This window comes from Panthera onca, chromosome B2 (assembly GCF_046562875.1).
Source record: "Panthera onca isolate mPanOnc1 chromosome B2, mPanOnc1 haplotype 2, whole genome shotgun sequence".
Taxonomy (NCBI): Eukaryota; Metazoa; Chordata; class Mammalia; order Carnivora; family Felidae; genus Panthera; species Panthera onca.
In genome coordinates, this window is record NC_138343.1 from 114,467,201 (window position 1) to 114,486,514 (window position 19,314).

Consider the following 19,314-nt stretch of genomic DNA (forward strand, 5'->3'; position numbering starts at 1 on the left):
AATGATATACTCAGAAATTTATTGTTTATTGCTCTGTAACTATTAATGGGTCATTTTGTTATATATATGTTCTTGAATGCATACAGTACAGTGATAATATCATGAATAATGTGTTATCAGACATAATGGCCCCCAAAAGATGTCCACATGTGAATCCCTGGACACATGAATATGTTAATTTAGATGGCAGAAGGGATTTTGCAGATGTTATTAAATTAGTGTCTTGAGATGGGGGGTTATCCTGGATAATTTGGGAGAGCTGATTAAAATCATCATGGTCCTTATAAATTAAAAAAGGGAGGCAGAAAGTTCAGAATCAAAGAGATTTTTGAAGATACTGCACTACCGGCTTTGAAGATGAAGGAAGAGTCCATGAGCGGAAGAATGAGGGCAGCTTCTAGAAGCTGCAAAAGACAAGAGAACTAATTCTCTCCTGGAGCCTCCAGAAGAAACTAGTCTCTATCAACACGTTGATTTTTCTATAGTGAAATCCATTTTTGACATGTCATCTCCAGAACTGTAATATAACATATTTGTTATTTTAAAGCCTCCAAGTCTGTCGTAGTTTGTTACAGTAGCAAAAGGGAACTAAATAAAAATGGTTAAGGGGTCCCCGGGTGGCTCAGTCCGTTGAGCGTCCAGCTCTTGACGTCAGCTCAGGTCATGATCTCATGGTTTGTGGGTTTGAGTCCCGAGTCGGACTCTGAGCTGGGAGTGGGGAGCCTGCTTGAGATTCTCTCTCTCCCTCTCTTTCTGCCCCTCCCCTGCTCACATGCTCTGTCTCTCTCTCAAAACAATACCACAAAAAATGCTTAAAAGTTATTAGCAAATGAATATGATTTGTAGGAATGGTAGAGTTGCTGTAATTCAGTATGAGTATGTTTCATGGTTTGGGCTTCCTGGAGTTTTGATGCAAGTTATCTTATTGGTAACTTGTTTATCAAATCTGTATTCTATACTATAGTTACTGGGTTATAGGTATTATACTGGATACTCATTGCCTTTTGTTTATTAAACCAGCCAATTTTTATAACCCAAATCTGTGTACTCTTCAATTATTTCCATTTTTCCCCATCATTTTCATTTTTTCAGTAAGTATATTGAGGTACAGGGGAATTTGATAAATTGTTTACGATTGACCAGCTGACATTGGTTAGAAAATGGCAGAGCTTACATGTAAACTCAGATCTTTCTGATATCAGTGCCTGTGTTATTTTACCATACTATCTACCTTTTGACTCAATTTATTCATTTTTTTTCCCAAATAGTTTGGAATACTGTGGTTGCAAGCCTCTGTAAAACCTGTCAGCAAACTTCATACAAGCTATGGAAGGAAAGTCACCAAGGGGGCAAGCAGGAGGGAGGACTGCCTTCCTGTCAGTGCACATTGTCTCTTCTTAAAGGAAAGAAATTTTGCCCCCTGTGACCCTGATGTACTCCATAATAAGTATGAGCTTAAAAAAAAAAAAAAAAGAAAGAAAGAAAGAAAGAAAGAAAGAAAGAAATGTTCAGAACATAATTTTTCTAACTTTCAGAGAACTCCAAAGACACGATGGATCAAATGATACATCCTAAACTAATAGTTCATTTTTAAATGTTTTAAAAATCCATAGTCATCATCCAAATTTTATTGTAAATCTTCTGCCTCTTGACTATTGATCATAAAAATATATTCCTCCAAATACATAAAATTAATTTGGATTGAATAAAATCCAAAATTCTAATCAGGTTTTATGAACTTTATTAATTTATCAGCATTTGTCAGTTATTCAACTGAATCTACATTAAAAAGTAAACATTTTCATTATTGATACCAATTTAAATTAAGGAAATTAATGGCAATATATTAACTCAAACTTTAAGATATACACAGTGACAAAATTATGCAAACATGCAAGGACTAATCTTGAGAATACTGTTCCTCGAGAAATTATCATCGTGGATTTTTATTTTATACACATTTCCAGAAGCATTTAATTGAAAGAATGAAGGATGAATTCCAAAATCTCTAGAAACAGTTTCCTTGCAACTGTTGACTTCATTAAAGTTTTCCATAAAACAAAAGATAATGTACCTAGAAAATAGTAAAGATATTTAGGAGTTTTAGGTAAAATTTAATTTTAATCCCAAATGTTGAAATTATCTAAAACAAAATTCAATTAGTATGAAAGTAGCATGTTTTCATATGCATTTTTAATAAAACAATATTTTGCTTTTTAAAATTATGTTATGCCCTCATATTCAAACATCTAAGATACATAAGTAACTAAAGAGAACAATGGATACAGCAACTATTAAAGAAATGAAAATCCATAAAAAATCAGACTCTTGAAAATTAGTAAGTTTGCTAATACTCATTTTCAGTGCCTATGCAGAAACATAACTCTAAAAAAAACAATTTGTGTTGTTTCTGTTTTTGTTTTGACAAGAATGTAATCTATACTATACTTTTTAATTGCCACTTGGCAATACCTGATCCATGAATTCATTTCTAGTAATTTAATCTGTCACCATCCCAACAAGTTAAGCTAATAATAGTACACACTCAATGCTGCTTTTACATTACCTAAAACTAAAAAGCATATAAATCCATTCAATGAAAAGTTATATATTACTTACAGAATAATGTGTCAATATTTGCTGACTTGCTAATTTCTCAAGTGTATATGGCTAGTGAGAAATTAATAGGACAGAACTGTGCCATATGTATAACCTCTTTTAAGCAAACAGCACAGTTTTTAGTCAAATTATTGACTTATTTATTTATTTATTTATTTATTTATATTTTATTTTTATTTATTTATTTTTTAAATATGAAATTTATTGTCAAATTGGTTTCCATACAACACCCAGTGCTCATCCCAACAGGTGCCCTCCTCAATGCCCATCACCCACCCCCCCATCAACCCTCAGTTCATTCTCAGTTTTTAGGAGTCTCTTATGAAGAAACAGACTCTTAACTATAGAGAACAAACTGATGGTTACCAAAGGGGAGGTGGGTGGGGGAATGGGTGAAATAGGTGATGAGGACTAAGGAGTGCACCTGTCATAATGAGCACCAGGTGTTGCATGGAGGTATTGAATCACTACATTTTACACATGACACTAATACAACACTGTATGTTAACTAACTCGAATTTATTTATTTTTTCAATATATGAAATTTATTGGCAAATTGGTTTCCATACAACACCCAGTGCTCATCCCAACAGGTGCCATCCCTAATACCCATCACCCACCCTCCCCCACCCCTCATCAACCCTCAGTTTGTCCTCAGTTTTTAAGAGTCTCTTATGTTTTGGCTCCCTCCCTCTCTAATCTTTTTTTTTTTTTCCTTCCCCTCCCCCCATGATCTTCTGTTAAATTTCTCAGGATCCACATAAGAGTGAAAATGTATGGTATCTGTCTTTCTCTGTATGACTTATTTCACTTAGCATAACACTCTCCAGTTCCATCTATTACTTTTTATTTATTTATTTATTTATTTATTTATTTATTTATGTATAGTCACTAGTTCATACAAATATTTTTTGTAGGAATAGGACCAAAAGTTAAAAAATATATATCAGACAAGGAATTAAGGTAAGAAATTAAGGAAAGAGGATGGATAGAAGGTAAGTTTTATGTGTAATTAATAACTTTCTGTAGTGTTTTAATTTTTAATAAGAGGCATATATTGAATATATTTTTAAAATAAGTATAAAAGAAATTATAGCCATAAAAATGAGATATTATTAAGAAATGAAGAAAAGTATTTAGTAATTGTATCCTATTTTTTTTCTATAACTCAAATTAGTTAAAAATATCTGCCAAGGCTTTAAGCACAATTTTTGAATTCTGCGTATGAGTGGATGCATGCAATTAGTATACAGGAAACATGATAGCTAGTTTAACTACATTCTAATTTGTCTTTTTTTTTTCTTTTTATTGTAGCCTATAGAGTAAATTCAAAATTCCTTAACAAATCCAAGCTAATTTTAATACAACTGGAACTTACAAAAATCTAAACATCTGTTGTATACAATCTTTAAATGTAATCAAGTCTATCTATTCAGTCCCTCTGTATACTAGGCCAATAGAGTTTGTTCATATCATCTAAGACTAGATTGTACTTTCCATATCTGACAGTGTGGTAATCAATACGTTTTTATGATTCTCCTAACAGTGGGGTTCAGACAAGAGTTAATTTTCCCAAGTCCCTCCTACCCCTCATCTAGTTGAGCTGTATGACTATTCTTACCAAAGGTATGTGAGATATAGTTAAGTTTGTCACTTCTAGTAGGCTTTTCAAAGACGAGCCCCCTTAAGCCCTTAATTCCTTTGAATTACTTTATAGGGAGGATACAGTGATGAAGCAGTGAATGTTGATGGAGCCAAAGTTGGAAACATCCTAGATCTCTTAATTACCATGGAAGAAAGCCTCTTACCAATTGAGTATCTCAATTCATCATGTGAGACAGAAATAGAATCCTTCGAGTTTTGCCATTACAATCTGAAGGTTTATTTATTAAAACAACAATGTTACCCTTGGTAATACATAAACAAGTTTTACTTTTTATTTTATTTATTTATTTATTTTTTTTAAATTTTTTTTTCAACGTTTTTTTATTTATTTTTGGGACAGAGAGAGACAGAGCATGAACGGGGGAGGGGCAGAGAGAGAGGGAGACACAGAATCGGAAACAGGCTCCAGGCTCCGAGCCATCAGCCCAGAGCCTGATGCGGGGCTCGAACTCACGGACCGCGAGATCGTAACCTGGCTGAAGTCGGACGCTTAACCGACTGCGCCACCCAGGCGCCCCAAACAAGTTTTACTTTTAAAATACAATGCATTCATTTTTATTTTGAATCATATCTTATTTCTGAATTCTTCTTTAGGGAATATGAATTAAACACATGCACATGCACACACACATTTTTTTCCCCTCAGGAGAACAAGGATAAATAGTATTTGGGAAACTGAATGACATAGTAATTTTCACATTTACAAATTTATGTAATTTCATCTGTGTTTTCTACTTAGTAAACCTAAGATTTTGAAATTTTGGAGAAATATACCTCTTTCAAAACCAGAATTTGGGAGGGGGGTCAAATTTTTTCCTTGATGTCTATAATCATAGTATTGGATGGGGAAAGTCCATATAACACAATTTATTTCAGGGTTTTTTTAGTTATAGCAAGCGTCATTATTATGTTTATTATCTTTTTTGTTTAAAAACAAAATAAAATTAAATAGCAAAATTTGTCCAAGAAAGAAATAGGGATTTCCATTATCTCCTTGCCAAAGTAACATGTGGTGATATTGATCTGCTTTGTTGAAAGGCCCCAGAGGAGAAGAGGTGTTAAATAACTAAGGGCCTTACTAAATAAGTAAGTTAAGTAATATGTACTCACTAAATGAAGCCACTCGCAAACCCACAAGGATTATTGTTAAAACGTTGAAACATATCTTAAAAAGTCAACATTTCCTTCTTTAGTCTGTTGTAGTAATTTATGATTCGATCGTCTTTCATTACCTATGAAATCAACACAATGTATAGAACTTACAAATAAAAAGGTCTCTGTGTCTCTTACCTGTGTACTTATGTACTTTGTGGAGAACACTTAGAGCAAACAGGACTGTGTTCTGAAAGCCACTAAAGTCATGGATGAAGGGGGCTCTATCCTCATTCATAAGCATGCGTTTTGGCAGCTCCTTCTGGAATTCATATGTTCTAATTAAGGTTGTAGGAAAGAGTGGTGGAGCTAAATAATCCACAAATAAAGCCCAGCTTCTTTCAAAATCAGCTTCTTGTTTAGAATAGTATTTTAATCTAACAGAGAAGTGGGGGAAAGTATACATTTACAGTTAGTCTACCCAGAATTTTGCCAACTCAATTTTCAAAACAGATAACGTGTTCAAAATGACATTTTTGAACTTTTTAGAATATGGAGTAAAGAAACTTGATGTTGATGTTAGCTCCTACACTTGAACACTTGAAAAGATGTTATTAAAATTTTTAATTTGAATATTACCATCTCAGAACATATGTGTTTTTAATCACGTGTTTCCCTTTTTGTGAAGCATTTACATTACTTACATAAATTCTGATATGTGACCAAGTCTCATTATTTTAAAATATAAAGATAAAAATAAAAGAAAATTAGCAAAATTGCTGCTGAATTTAGACATCTCTTAACACAATGTTCATTTCAGGTAACCACTAAAAATGAAGTAACAGATTTTTTTTTTTTTTTTGCTTTTTAAGGAGCTTGGTATTTTTTTTTTTTTCTGATGATCCTAGAAAGCCAACTTTTCTTTCTGTTTTTCAGGTATACAATGTAATGACTTGATATATGTGTATATTGTGAAATGATCACCACAGGAAGTCTAGTTAACATTTGTTACCATGCAAAGTTACAAATTTTTTTTCTTGTGGTGAAAACTGTTAAGATCCATTCCTTAGCAACTTTCAAATAAGCAACATATTAACTATAATGACTATGCTGTATATTATTACATCCCCACGAACTATGTATAACTGGCAATTTGTACATTTTGTCCTCTGAGACCCCAGAGGAACAATTCCTATTGACTGATTATCTCTGTGTAAGGGGAGGGGGGCATGCATGCAATACTTTTCCTGATTGTTTGCACATCTGTCTCTTTTTTTTTTTAAACACTGGACAGTTCACACACTATAAAGTAGACACTCTAAAAATCAGATTCCCACCCTCACCAGGGTTTTTTGTTGTTTGGTTTTCTTGTCATTGTTGTTTACTGTTTTGCATGGACAGATTCTGTTGTTCATTCTGTGTTCTTTGTAGTGAGTCATCACTGAGGTCCCTGCTCATAAGCATCATGGTCAGCTAATGATTAATTAAAGGTTCCCTTAAGTTCCTTGAACCAATAAATCTTCCACTCTTTGCTGAGGAGCCCTGTGCATGTGTTGGGGTATATCTTCAATGCTAAGGCTTTACTTCCTATTTGGTCAGGGCCTCAAGGTAGCCAGAGGCAAGATATTAGGGTTCTCTCAGTTCTTGCCTGGGTATGCTCTCAGTTCTATTAATAGTTGTGGGCTCCCAGAAATGTTTGTCAGTCCTGAAAAAGACAAATGATCTGTAGACATAGTAACAAGTAGACACCAAACCATTTTTAGACTGACTTCAATCCATCAACAAACACTCCCTTCGGTGAACAGGTTTTGCAAGTATCCAATAAGTGACATCTCTTCATTTCTAAAAGTCAGTCAACAAGGAATGGACTCCCGGCATAAACATTTCTCTAATGACAAATGACAGCTGTCTCACCTGCATAACCCTCCTATACTGATGACTCAACTCACTTAAGTGCCTAAAAATCTACCCGTTTCTGAACCCTGCATCTCCTAATAACTTACCTCAAGATGAAAAGAGTGCTCTTCAAAGACTTCAGTGAAAAAGACAGTGTAAGATGGAAAGATTATTACCATATTGAAACAAAATAACTCTAGATCCACTCTTACCTATTGTGAAAGTTTTTACAAGCAATCTCCAAAGATGAGACATGTGCAGCCCATAAGTACTCCAACAGGTCATCAAAGCTACTAGAATGTGACTTTACGTGCTATCCAGGGAAAAAAACAAGTTATTGATATGTGGGCAATTATAACAATCTGTCTTCTTGAAAATCAGTTCTATTTACAAATATAATTTTTCAACATTCTAAATAAGGGGAGAACATTTTTTTCTAAGAGTTAAGGTATGAAAGAAAGATGTAATGCTTAACACTTCCTGAAGAGCTCAATATCAGTTATTTTAATTACTAGTGATACTGAAATCATACGAAAAGAATAAACCATGTGTTTCAGAAATGTTCAGGATTTTACACTGTTCAGATCCAGATCTTTAGTATTTTGTACATTTGTTTTTTTCTTGCCATGCAACAAACTGTCCACAAAGTGTCAAAGCTAATCTTATGCAATATAATGAAGAAGTTCTCTAAAGGGAAACCCAATCTTTAGTCATTTACTCTTTCACCCATGACACTTTGCTTTGGACATCAATATTTGCTTCTGAGTGTCAAATGCTCATTTTAATCAAGTCATATGTGATTTGCTTATCAAGAGAGTTGAAATAAGCTGATCAAATTCACCACAACCTATCCCACAATTGCATTTGTATATCAGTTATTGCTCAGTTGTCCTGAAATTGTGATGAGCTAGGATACTTCATGCACTGTTAAGCCATAATTTCTCTGGGTTCACCTGTGTGTATATAACTTTAGTATGAGAAGAGTAGATAGGGCAGTCTTGATACCTTATTGGCAGTGAGGATGTTATCGAGGTATGATGTCATGCAGCAATCCACTCATACTAATATTGCTGTCACCATAATATTTTCACATTAGGAACTTTATTCCTTAGGACTGCATTGTGCAATGCATAAAAAATCTACATGAAGTGCTATTCAAAAATTATCTGGCTAGCCTTGAAAAGTATTAATTAAAGCACACACACACGCCCACAAACACACACACAAAACCTGGTAAAATTCATTCCACTTTTTCATTGCTTCTGGAAAGGATGAATGACAGCTAGAAACATTGTAACAAAAATTCATCTGATCCTTGGGCGGTGGCAGAAAGATGACTTTGTCTGATGGTATCCCCATTATACCAGAATCAACCGCAGCAAGGAAGGGCATTGCAGAGAGATAATAATTAAGATCTGTATAAACAAACATTTATTAATATTGTTAATATATAAAAGAAGTTGTTTTTGAAGTAAAGAAGTCTCTCATAAAAGTACACCCACAGATCTAGAAATGTGGTAAAACTTAAGCAGTAATTTTGGGAACTTTGGGAATATTATCAGAAATTTCCCTTAATGTTGGGACACCTGGGTGACTCAGTGAGTTAAGCATCCAACTCTTGATTTTGGCTCAGGTCATGATCTCACAGTTCATGAGTTCAGGCCCCACATAGGACTCTGTGCTGATAGCAGGGAACCTGCTTTGGATTATCTCTCTCTCTTTCTCTGCCCCTCCCCTGCTCATTCTCTCTCTCTCTCTCTCTCTCAAAATAAATAAGTAAACATCAAAAAAAGAGACATTTTCCTTAGTGTTATATACAACTTGAATATGCTTCTCTTAAAAACCCTGCTCTCATAAAGCAAAATAGATTTATGTTGTACATTTATTATTTTATTTTATTATTTTATTTTACACACACACACACACACACACACACACACACAGAGTGGGAGAGGAGCAGAGAGAGAGGGAGACACAGAATCTGAAGCAGGCTCCAGTTTCTGAGTTGTCAGCACAGAGCTCCACGTGGGGCTCGAACTCACAAACCGTGAGATCATGACCTGAGCTGAAGTCGGAAACTTAACTGACTGAGCCACCCAGGTGCCCCATACATTTGTTATTTTAAATCATGGATAATAATTGCACTGGAATTTAAAATACTAATTAAATTCCAAGGTACAGTAAGTGAAAAATTTAAAAATTAGTAACAGAATTCTATACTTTTCTAAGTTTTTATTCTAAAGCTGAAAATCTGACATAGCTTTAAAATACAATAATATTTATCTAGATATTTCCCTTGTTAACAAGTTTTTATTTTATAATATAACACAAATTTTGCTCCCGCCTTATATGTTTCAATCAAACTTTGAGGTTTCTGGTCTCCCTGATATTTTTATAATTAAATAAATTAATCAGTAAATTAAAAATATATCTATCTCAAAACCCATTTCAAGACATCCACATTTGAGCCAAACAGACTTTGTTTTGTTTCGTTTTATAAAAGCAGTGATTCTGGGTTTGGTTTTGCTTCTCTGACTGGGATCTTAAGTTGAACTGATTTTTTATGGACAGGTCATCTATTTGAGGTTTGACGGTCACACTGAACTCACCAGCCCACCAACTGTCCACAGAGATGCACAGATGATCCCCAGACTTATGGCCACAGTCCGTACTTTCCGTGGGATCGGCTAATCTGCCTAAAAGAGACAAAATCCAGAGTTGGTTTTACCAGGACCCCCTCCTAGCTGTAGAGACAAACGCTAACTAGACACACCATGTTTACAGGAATAAAGAATTGTGTCAGCTTTCCTATCACATTGTCTTTCCTTCACTTCATGACTTTCTGCTTCCTATCTCCCATGCATATTTTTTCCTTTTCCTTAACATCCCTACAATGATCTACTTTCTCTCACAGGCCTTATGTTTTTTTAACTTCTGTAGTCTGTGTTTTTTCCCTTTACTAACTACTCTGCATCTTCGATATTAGGGAGTGAATATTCCTGTATAGTAAGCAAGATCTGGACTCATTTGCTGAAAACCAAATCCTTTTTCATTGCTTACTGACTATTTGACCCTGGGTAAGTAACTTCTGCAAGCCTCAATTTTCTCGTGTATATATTAGAATAACAATAATTACCTCCTAGAAGTCTGGGGTTTTTAAATGAAGGACTTAAAAAGTGCTCAGTTCAGGGGCATTTGGGTGGATCAGTCTGTTGAACGTCTGACTCTAGATTTCGGCTCAGATTGTGATCTCACAGTCATGAGTTCAAGCCCCAGGTCAGGCTCTGTACTGACAGTGCAGAGCCTGCTTGGGATTCCCTCTCTCTCTTTCTCCCTCTGCCTCTGACTTGCTGTGCTCTCCCTCAAAATAAATAAACTTTAAAAAAGTGCCCAGCTCAGAGAATATGTGTTTCCATAAATATTAGCAATTATTCTATTTTTATCTTTTTGTCATCCTCTCTTACCTCCGACTTTCAAAACATGCCTTTCTGGTTTTTTTCACACTTGATATTTTTTACCTTCTGCATATACTTGCATATCCCTGAAGCTGTCTCTGACTCAATGCCCATCTCTGTCCCTGTTTCAACCATTTTCACACTGGCTTATTCTCTTTACTCCTGCTAACTTTCTCTTTTCTCTAGTTCTTGACCAGATGAACTTTCAATGGGCAAAAGGAAAGGTTTGAGTGGTTCTGCTCATTCATGGAAATTTCCCAAAATTGTTAATCTTCTTTTGAACTAGAATAATATTCAAGTATGTGAAACATACCTCTCCTGGTTCTTAGGTTTTGTCTCAGTTGGGAGTTATTTTAAATCTGCTTCCAAGACTCTCTGTCCTTTTAAGACCACTCAGTCTCAGAGGATGGTTGCCCATGAAGCTAATCTGAGGATTTCCTTATGTTGCTGACTTCTGTGTCATCTATTCTATATACGAAACTGTGCTCCAGTTCCATTTTTGCCAAATCTCCACAAAACTGCTTTATTGGTGATTCCAAGTCACTTCCAACTGAGATACCTGAGAGCATACCTGAGACTGAACCCCTAATCTTGATTGTCAAGGAAGATTGCCTCATGAATCTTCTGTTCTTTGTCAGAGGAGTTTCAGGACTCTTCTGGATATCTTCAGTACTTTCTCTTTCTTTACAGCCAAGCTGTGCCTGCTTCCAGATGTTTTATCTTCTGAAGAAATTTTTTTCTTGCCTTTCCATGGCAAGAAATACCTCATCCTCCATAACCTTGACCAAACATTGTTTTTCATCATACCCACTTCTTCCAGAACAAAATTTATGTTGTATTTATTACTATTCAAATTCAAAATTTTGGAAAATATAGCAAACTGTATTTTCCAACTAGATTTATTTCTGTAGCATACATTATGTATCTCCTATACTCTCAACATTTTCCTCTTTCTCTATTTTTCTCATGTATACAAAACTAATTCCACTAATTCTTGCCCTTTTGTTCTTTCTAGTTCTTTGTCCCTGGATTACTATTTTAAAAGCCCATCAACATTGTACCCTTTTCTCAAGATTCACTTCAAATCTTACTCTATTCCCAGATGATTCCAGCTCACGACATGCACTTTTATCTAACATCTTACGATTCAACTCTTTCTTGTTCTATGGTTGGATCATTTCTAACTCTCCTTCTTAACCATGTTGTAACTCCTTCAAGGGAAGGCAATGATATCTACTGTCAATTTCTCGTATATGTGCCAGTCTTCCTTTTTTTCATTTAAGTGACGCTTCGTCACTTCTTTATCCTCCCTCAGACTTCCAGTGTTCTCTCCCCAATTCAAACATTATTCTGATTAAAATTTCAGCTAACCAATAAAAATGAATGAATGCTGACATATGAAACTAGACAGATGAATTTCAAAATAATCATGACAATTGAAATAAACCAGACCAAAAAAAGAGCACCCAACTGTCTATATGAAAATTCTAGATAATGCTATCTAATCTGTAATGATGGAAAGCACATCAGTGGTTACTGGTGAAGTTTGGGAGTGGGGGGATGAGTAGTTGGAGGAATGGGGAAGGCTGGGAGAGACTGGGTAAAGAGAAGTTCCTGAAGATGAGAATACAAAAGGGAAAAGAACATTTTTGGAATGATACATATGGTCATTATCTGTGGTGATGGGCTCAAAGCTATATACCTATACCAAACTTACCAAAAAATACATTTTACATATGCTGTTTATTCTATGTTTATTACATATTAATAAAACTATATTTAAAAAAAAAACACGTGCTAAGCAATCTAGAAGCAAACATTTAACGTATTCAAGTATTGTGAAAGCATTAGGCTCTTGTTACTAAACTAATCCATATTGCTTAAGAGCCCAATTAAAATTCCCCAGTCTGACTTAAAGACATCTCTTTCACTAACCTTGGTTCATCTTCTCAAATAAACCACCCACTACTCTTTCACATCCCAGTTCTTCTGCCTATGTGGTTGTCTTCTTCCAGTAAAACCTGCTATCAATGTCATCTTTGTAATTAGTATACCAGCAGTTATATTCTCGAAATGCCTCCATCAAGCTCTTTGGTCCTCATTTCTTCCCATGATATTCTCAGCCCATGGTTGTCACTATCTGTCCTGAGCTACTCTTGTACTTACAGTCCTTATCATGTCTTTGAGACTTAGCATACTGTGGGTGAAATATTTTTATGGGCTATTTCATAATTTATAATTCTGTTTTGGTTTTCTCTAGTCGTATCATAGAATTCAACTCAATTAAATACATAAATCAGCCCTTAAAAAACAGTAGAATCCCATGTATTGTATTCATGAATGAAAATGATATTTTGAAAATACCTTATCCAATATTTTACTTTACTGTTTGTTCATTACTGGGCCCAGAGCTGAAAATTTTTGTAGGAGTAAGTGTGTGCACCCCTTGGGGGAGTTGATTATTGTTTACGGAGGATCTTATGTTTTTGCTTCTCCAGAACCATGTCTCAGGAGTTCATATATTCTTCTTTTCCATGCCAAGAGCAGCCCAAGAATGGGAATTATACTGGATGTCAGGAGATTCTCCCAGCGAACTTGGAATGTCATCACAGATCAGACGTTGCAGTCTCTTTCTCTGTCTTTTCTATAATGCCACCCATCTTCTCACTGATTCCTTTCTTCCAATAGTGTTTTCTAGAAGTTGATAGTGAAGGTCTCTTCCCATTGAACAAGATGACTTGGGGCTTATGATATTTTTGTTCCAAAACAAATATCTATGTTTATTCCTCAGTAGAGATGCTATTTTCAGGTTTTCCTACAGAGGTTTTGTTTTTTCTCTTTTGTCACTCCAATCTCTATGACTATAGTCTAATCATATTTAGAACTATAGATAATGCAAATTAATCTTGTACACCCATGTGTAGTTAATGCATATCACCTTAGCTGTTTTGTTGTTGGATGTACTCTTCAGTGCTTAGAACTAGGCTTGGTCCCAGTAGCCCATCAATTAATATTTATTGATATTGACTGAACTAAGCCTAATATGCTGTGCTTCGGTGAGTGTGGTAATCACTAGCCACTTGTAGCTCTTCAAGTTAAATTAATTAAAATTAAACAAAATCAAGAATTCAGTTCTTCAGAAGCATTAGCCATTTCAAGTGCTTAGTAGCTTCATATAAGAATATAAGAGCTGCTGCTTTCATAGAGAACAGTGCAAATAGAAACATTTCATCATTGTACACAATTCTTTTGGACATTTCTGGCTAGCAAAAACCATGCATGTAGGGGACATTCCATAAATAGTTGATAGAGATTGGGCAAGAACGCAAATGGCTGGAAAAGGAATAGAAAGGAAAGAGAAAAAAATCAATTTTCACAAAGATGGTGCTAAATGTACAAGGTACTACTTCCTAATTAATTCACACTTAAATCAAAGGTCATTGTAATGTAGTCATTGTAATGAAAAAGAGACATTCTTACCTGTCTGATATTGCCATCCATGATGTACAGGCAATCCCCATAAAATATTTTGTTCATTTTCTGGTGAAAATTTTGCAAAATATTTGGCTGTCTTGTTCAGTAGGATTTTATACGTCCCCAGTCTCTCAGGATAATGCCAGAAGTTAATGATATACTTTCCATTTTCTATCTTATAGTCACTGAACTGACCAGGACTCTCTTTCCACAGAGGGGGATATACATCTGCGATATCGGATGCTCTTGCTAAAGAAGCAAAAATACAATCAATGATTAGATAGGGCCAGGAAAGACCGAAAGCCATGGTGTTTAGCCCAGAGATTGAGATTATGACAGGACCTTTGTTGGGAAATGGAGGAGGAAGCTACGTTGTTTTTCTGCACCTCATCTAATCAACACCTTCCACTGCCTTTCTTGGTAATGAGAAGGTGGAGGTAAACAAATGCCTTACCAAAGATAGTAGGCTACCTCCCTTGTTAATCATCTCAAAAATTGTTGAGTATGTATCAGTCTCTAGAATTTTTAGTAAGACTGGGTTTCATCCTAAATTTATTTTTGTCTCTATCTTCTGTCTGTCTCTCATATTAATTATAATAATAAATTCTATGTCTTCCCCAGAGTTACTTGACTTTTTTTTAAATTTTTTATTTTTTAGAGAGAGTGTGTGGGTGGGGGAGAGGGGCAAAAGAGAAAAAGAATCTTAAGCAGGCTCCGTGCTCACTGTGGAGCCCAATGCAGAGCTCTATCCCATGACTCTGGGATCATAACCTGAGACGAAATCAAGTCAGCTGCTCAACTGATTGAGCCACCTAAGCGCCTCTAGAGTTATTTCAGTTTTAAAGAACGGCTGTTTATCCAATTTTATCTCTAGTTAGTGGGATTTCAGCCACATAAATAAACAGTTAAATAAACAATTTTAGATACAATTTGTAAGACATTTTAGTGATATTTGGGACTTTACCAAATTTCTTTGAAATTTTAGTTCAAGTGCAAGTCCAGACTTGTATGTCAGACATAGCAACCCAAATTCCATGTTACCAGGATCTGAGCCAAAAACTTGTGTGCAGGCAGTTGCTTTGTGGTTACAGAGTAAAAGAAAAAGAGGGAGAAAAAAAAAAAAAGAAAGGAGGAAAGTAAATACAAGGAGAGACTATCAGTTTGCTTCCACTAAGGGTGTGGGTGCTTAATGTTTTCTTGGGACTAAGGAGGAACACTCCTATGAAAAAGCCCCTGGCCTTGAGGGATGGAATTAAGCATTTGCTCTTACCGTTCACTGGCCAAAGGCGACCCAAAATGTAGAAACTCTGCTGCACTTCTGGTTGCACAGACCTGTGTGCTAAGTCTGTTGTTATTGCTGTTGTTTTTGTTTTGGTTACACTTTCTTTCCAGATAAGGAAACAGGTTAAGTAGCTCAAAAAGCTGATGGAGCGCTTTAAGTGAGCTGAAAACTATACGTGTGTTATTCTGCTCCACCTTGAGGGTAATATGTCTTCTGACTGGTTTGGAGACACATTCTTTGCATGCCACCAATCGCAGGCTTCCTCTTTGCCCTGAACTCAGCTGCTCCAAGGATTAGAGGTGAGGCCAAAGTCTCCCCATCCCTAATAGACTGGAGGGCCCTACATATGCTGAAGAACTCCAAAGGCAGGGAGAGATTGAACTCTTCAAAGCTCTCTTGGATACAGGGACCCAAATCACCAACTTTCTCAGTCCCATATGAAAAAGGGATGCTGAGTAGAGGTGGTAAAGCCATGACTCTGGAGTAGAAACCACTGTACCATGTGAGGGAGTAGAAATAAAGAGCATCTGAGCCAGAGCACTTTCTAGACACTGAGAAAGACACAAATGAAGCACCAACGAGGAAAAAAATCTTCTCCAACAGCTCCAGCCATCACCTCCAGTCTAACCAACCTGCCACTTTCTGCTTCCCTAACTCTCAGGTAGGAAGCGACACAGTGTCCCGGAAGAGCAGTTGGATCCCTTGATATCCTGAATTGAACTGATAACAGATCAGTTTATAAGAAACTTTTTTTTATTAGAAAACCATTCCTAAGCCACACACCTAAGTTGAAAGGCGTTTATTGAGCAGTAACTTTTATTGTAGGTGCTGTATCAGCCCTGGCCTGTCGTGGTGAACAAAGTACAAAGATGCCTGTCTTTGAGATGTTGTTGGTTCACAACCCTCTCAGGAGCTTCCTAGATGTCACCTGAAACATATGAGGAGGGCAGGGAAAGACCGAAGAAAGAGGCAGACCACTCCAGGTTGGTAGATGGCAGCCTTCCTAAATAAAGGAAGCGTACATAGGAGGCTTGTTTTGGACAGCAGCAAGATGAATGTATCCTGCGTCTGTCTGCCAAATCTTAAAAGTTTCTAAAAAGGCCTTAACTGTATTTAGTCACATATACCATGTAGGTGTTTTCAACACCGCATCCCTATCCCTGTAGGTTTCAGATAGGTAGGGATAGGGATAGGAAAGACAAGCAGAACCCACATTCCAAGGACAGAGGTGGGGGGGGTGCGGGGAGGAGCCTCTGAAGACCAGGATCCAGCTCATGGGTCAACTGGCATCTTTTTGATGTCTTTCCCCAACAGATGCTCAACAAAGGATTTTGGTAAAAAGGTAATCTCTGAAAAAAGAAAGTAATTTGATTTGTGACAGATGAACTTTACCTTCAATTTCATTTTTCAATTTTTATTGATGTATAATTGACAAAATTTGTATATATTTAAGATACATAATGTGATGCTTTGAGATGTATATACATAATAAAATGATTACTACAGTCAAGCTAATAGCCCTTCCATTACCTCACATAGTTACCACTTTGTGTGTGCATGTGTGTGTGTGTGTGTGTGTGTGTTGTGAGAATACTTAAGTTCTACTCTCTTAGCAGTTTCAAATATGAAATACAGTACTATTCACCATACTTGCTATGTTGTACATTAGATCCCCAGAACTTATTCATCTTATAACTGAGTTTGTGCACTTTGACCAGTATCTCCCCACAGCCCCCAGTCTTTAGTCCCTCGCAACCACCATCCTACTGAGCTTATGTGAGTTCAACTTTTTTAGATTTCACATGTAAGTGAGATCATGCAATATTTGCCTTACCTGTGTCTGGTCTATTTCACTTTGTATGATGTCCTCCAGGTTTTTCTATGTTGTCACAAACGGTAGATTCCCTTCTTTTATACAGCTAAGTGATGTCCCATTGATGAGTTCTTATAATTTATATTTTATTACATGGAAGAGAACTAAGTGCATATGCAATGCTGGGAGACTGCAAAGGAGGAGGAAACATCTTAATATCCGAGAATCCTAACAGTGGAGTAAGAAGGGTTACACATAATTTATTAGGTCAGAATTATGATATATTTAATAGTATTATCTTAGTCTTTTAGGCAATATTGGTATTACTGATCTTAAGAGCTCAGGATGGAGTTTTAAACAGCTTTGACTTCATGAATCCAGATGAACTGGAAAATTTAAACATTTTATTTCTTCTGGAAGAGGGGCATTTATTTTTTCATTTATTTTTTTTAACTATATATTTACTGAATATCAACTAAGTGCAATATATTATGGAGAATGAACATTTTAAAGGAATCAGATATTATTTATTTTCAGGGGAAAGTTTTGAGAAAATTATGAATAAAGAGTTATAGAAGTTCAGAAAAGGGAGTGATATCTGTAGGTTTCAGATAGAACTGGAGTCATCAAATAAGAGAAGATTTTTAAAGAGGAGATGGTATATGAGTTGGAATTTATACATGAGTTCAACGAGCAATGAAGGGTCTGTTTTCTGATTCAGAGACATCTTGATTCCAGTCAGAAACTGTATATACATGAAATAATGGAACACACAATTAAACACATATATACATGAAATAATCCTTGGAGACACTCATCACTTTATTTTTATTTACATGTATAGCTTTATTTTACAAACATAGCTTCTCTTTTCCATGTAACTTGTTCAACTTTGGTAAGACGTGCTCCAGAAACAGTTAAAAATAGATTGTTGTAAGAACAAGGTGATATATACACAGTGGGAGGGAGAATATATTTGTATGTTCTCAGTTGAGTTTTAGCCATATATTGGAGCTAGGTGTGATACCAGCTCAAATTTCTGTTTTTCCATAAATCTTTCGTGACACATCATATTGCTGTGTATACAACAGGACTTCATTTGATGTATTTGATTGCACTTGTTGTTGGTAAATGAGGATGTATTCTGGATATATTGTAAGTAAGCCAGTAAAAGAAGAAAGAACTCAATAACTTTTAATTTTCAGTTCTAAATTAACTGTTCTGCACAGAATGGCCATGTCTCAACATTTTTAGTGCCCTTCATAGTTATTCGTTTTCCTGAGTATATGTCAGTTTCACAGTTCTTAAAATGAAACTTGATGTCTGTTTGTGGTCCTTGTATTGGGTAAAGACATAAGCCTAGAAAAATTTGGTTACCAATTGTTAACTGCTTATTATTTATGCAGAATTTTAATATAACCTGGCAATTAAGTTGTTTGTTTGTTTAACTGCCAATATTTTTCTTGGTTAACTATCAATAAGCATCTAATAAATATTTTTAAATCACATACTTTTGTCAAATCCAATATAATTCATTCTGCTGAAATATTTTCATTTACCTGAAGTTAGTGCTTTGTATAAAGGTATAACTTAGTGATAGAGATTTATGCTAACACTGAAACAGAAGTAGCCAAAGAATTATTTAAGGACAGACATCACCATAATCTTTCAGGACAGGAAGTGGTTTACTCCATCACAAACACCAGGCACAAAACTAGGATCCCTTCACTTTGGTTATATCTCTGTTGTAAAAGCTGAATAAAGATAATATAAACTGTAATTAACCTGCTTGTAATGATCCAGTCTTCCATTAGAGGTGTGTGCGAGTGTGTTTGTGTGTGCATGTGTGGGTGTTAGCATTTTGATATGCTTCTAGGTTCATTTTTTAAAAAAATATTTATTTATGGAAAAGAGAGAGAGCATGGGAAAGGGGCAGAGAGGGAGACAGAAGCAGGCTCCACTCTGTCAGTGCAGAGTCTAAGGGCTGGAACTCACAACCTGTGAGGTCATGACCTGGG

The 19,314-nt window shown here is 35.6% G+C and overlaps 1 protein-coding gene across 1 annotated transcript; it reads right to left on the minus strand.

The window, feature by feature from the left end:
- Window positions 1-1,973: 1,973 nt before the first annotated feature.
- LOC144616272 (protein LEG1 homolog) lies at window positions 1,974-14,508 on the minus strand. The gene is made up of 6 exons (XM_078446444.1): window positions 14,208-14,508; window positions 9,882-9,968; window positions 8,503-8,687; window positions 7,485-7,585; window positions 5,575-5,813; window positions 1,974-2,074 (listed from the first exon to the last, which is right to left on the minus strand). Exons 1-6 carry the CDS (start codon window positions 14,506-14,508, stop codon window positions 1,974-1,976), a joined length of 1,014 nt encoding a protein of 337 aa, XP_078302570.1.
- Window positions 14,509-19,314: the final 4,806 nt, after the last annotated feature.

Bases quoted from the DNA above. Each gene is read 5' to 3' on its own strand.
- LOC144616272 (XM_078446444.1), bottom strand. From the start codon at position 14,508: ATGGCTTTCGGTCTTTCCTGGCCCTATCTAATCATTGATTGTATTTTT. The intron at 9,969-14,207 runs GTAAGAATGTCT...TGTCTCTTTTAG, and splicing joins TGGATGGCAATATCAGACAG to GCAGATTAGCCGATCCCACG. The intron at 2,075-5,574 runs GTAAGAGACACA...ACTATTTTCTAG, and splicing joins CAAAGTACATAAGTACACAG to GTACATTATCTTTTGTTTTA.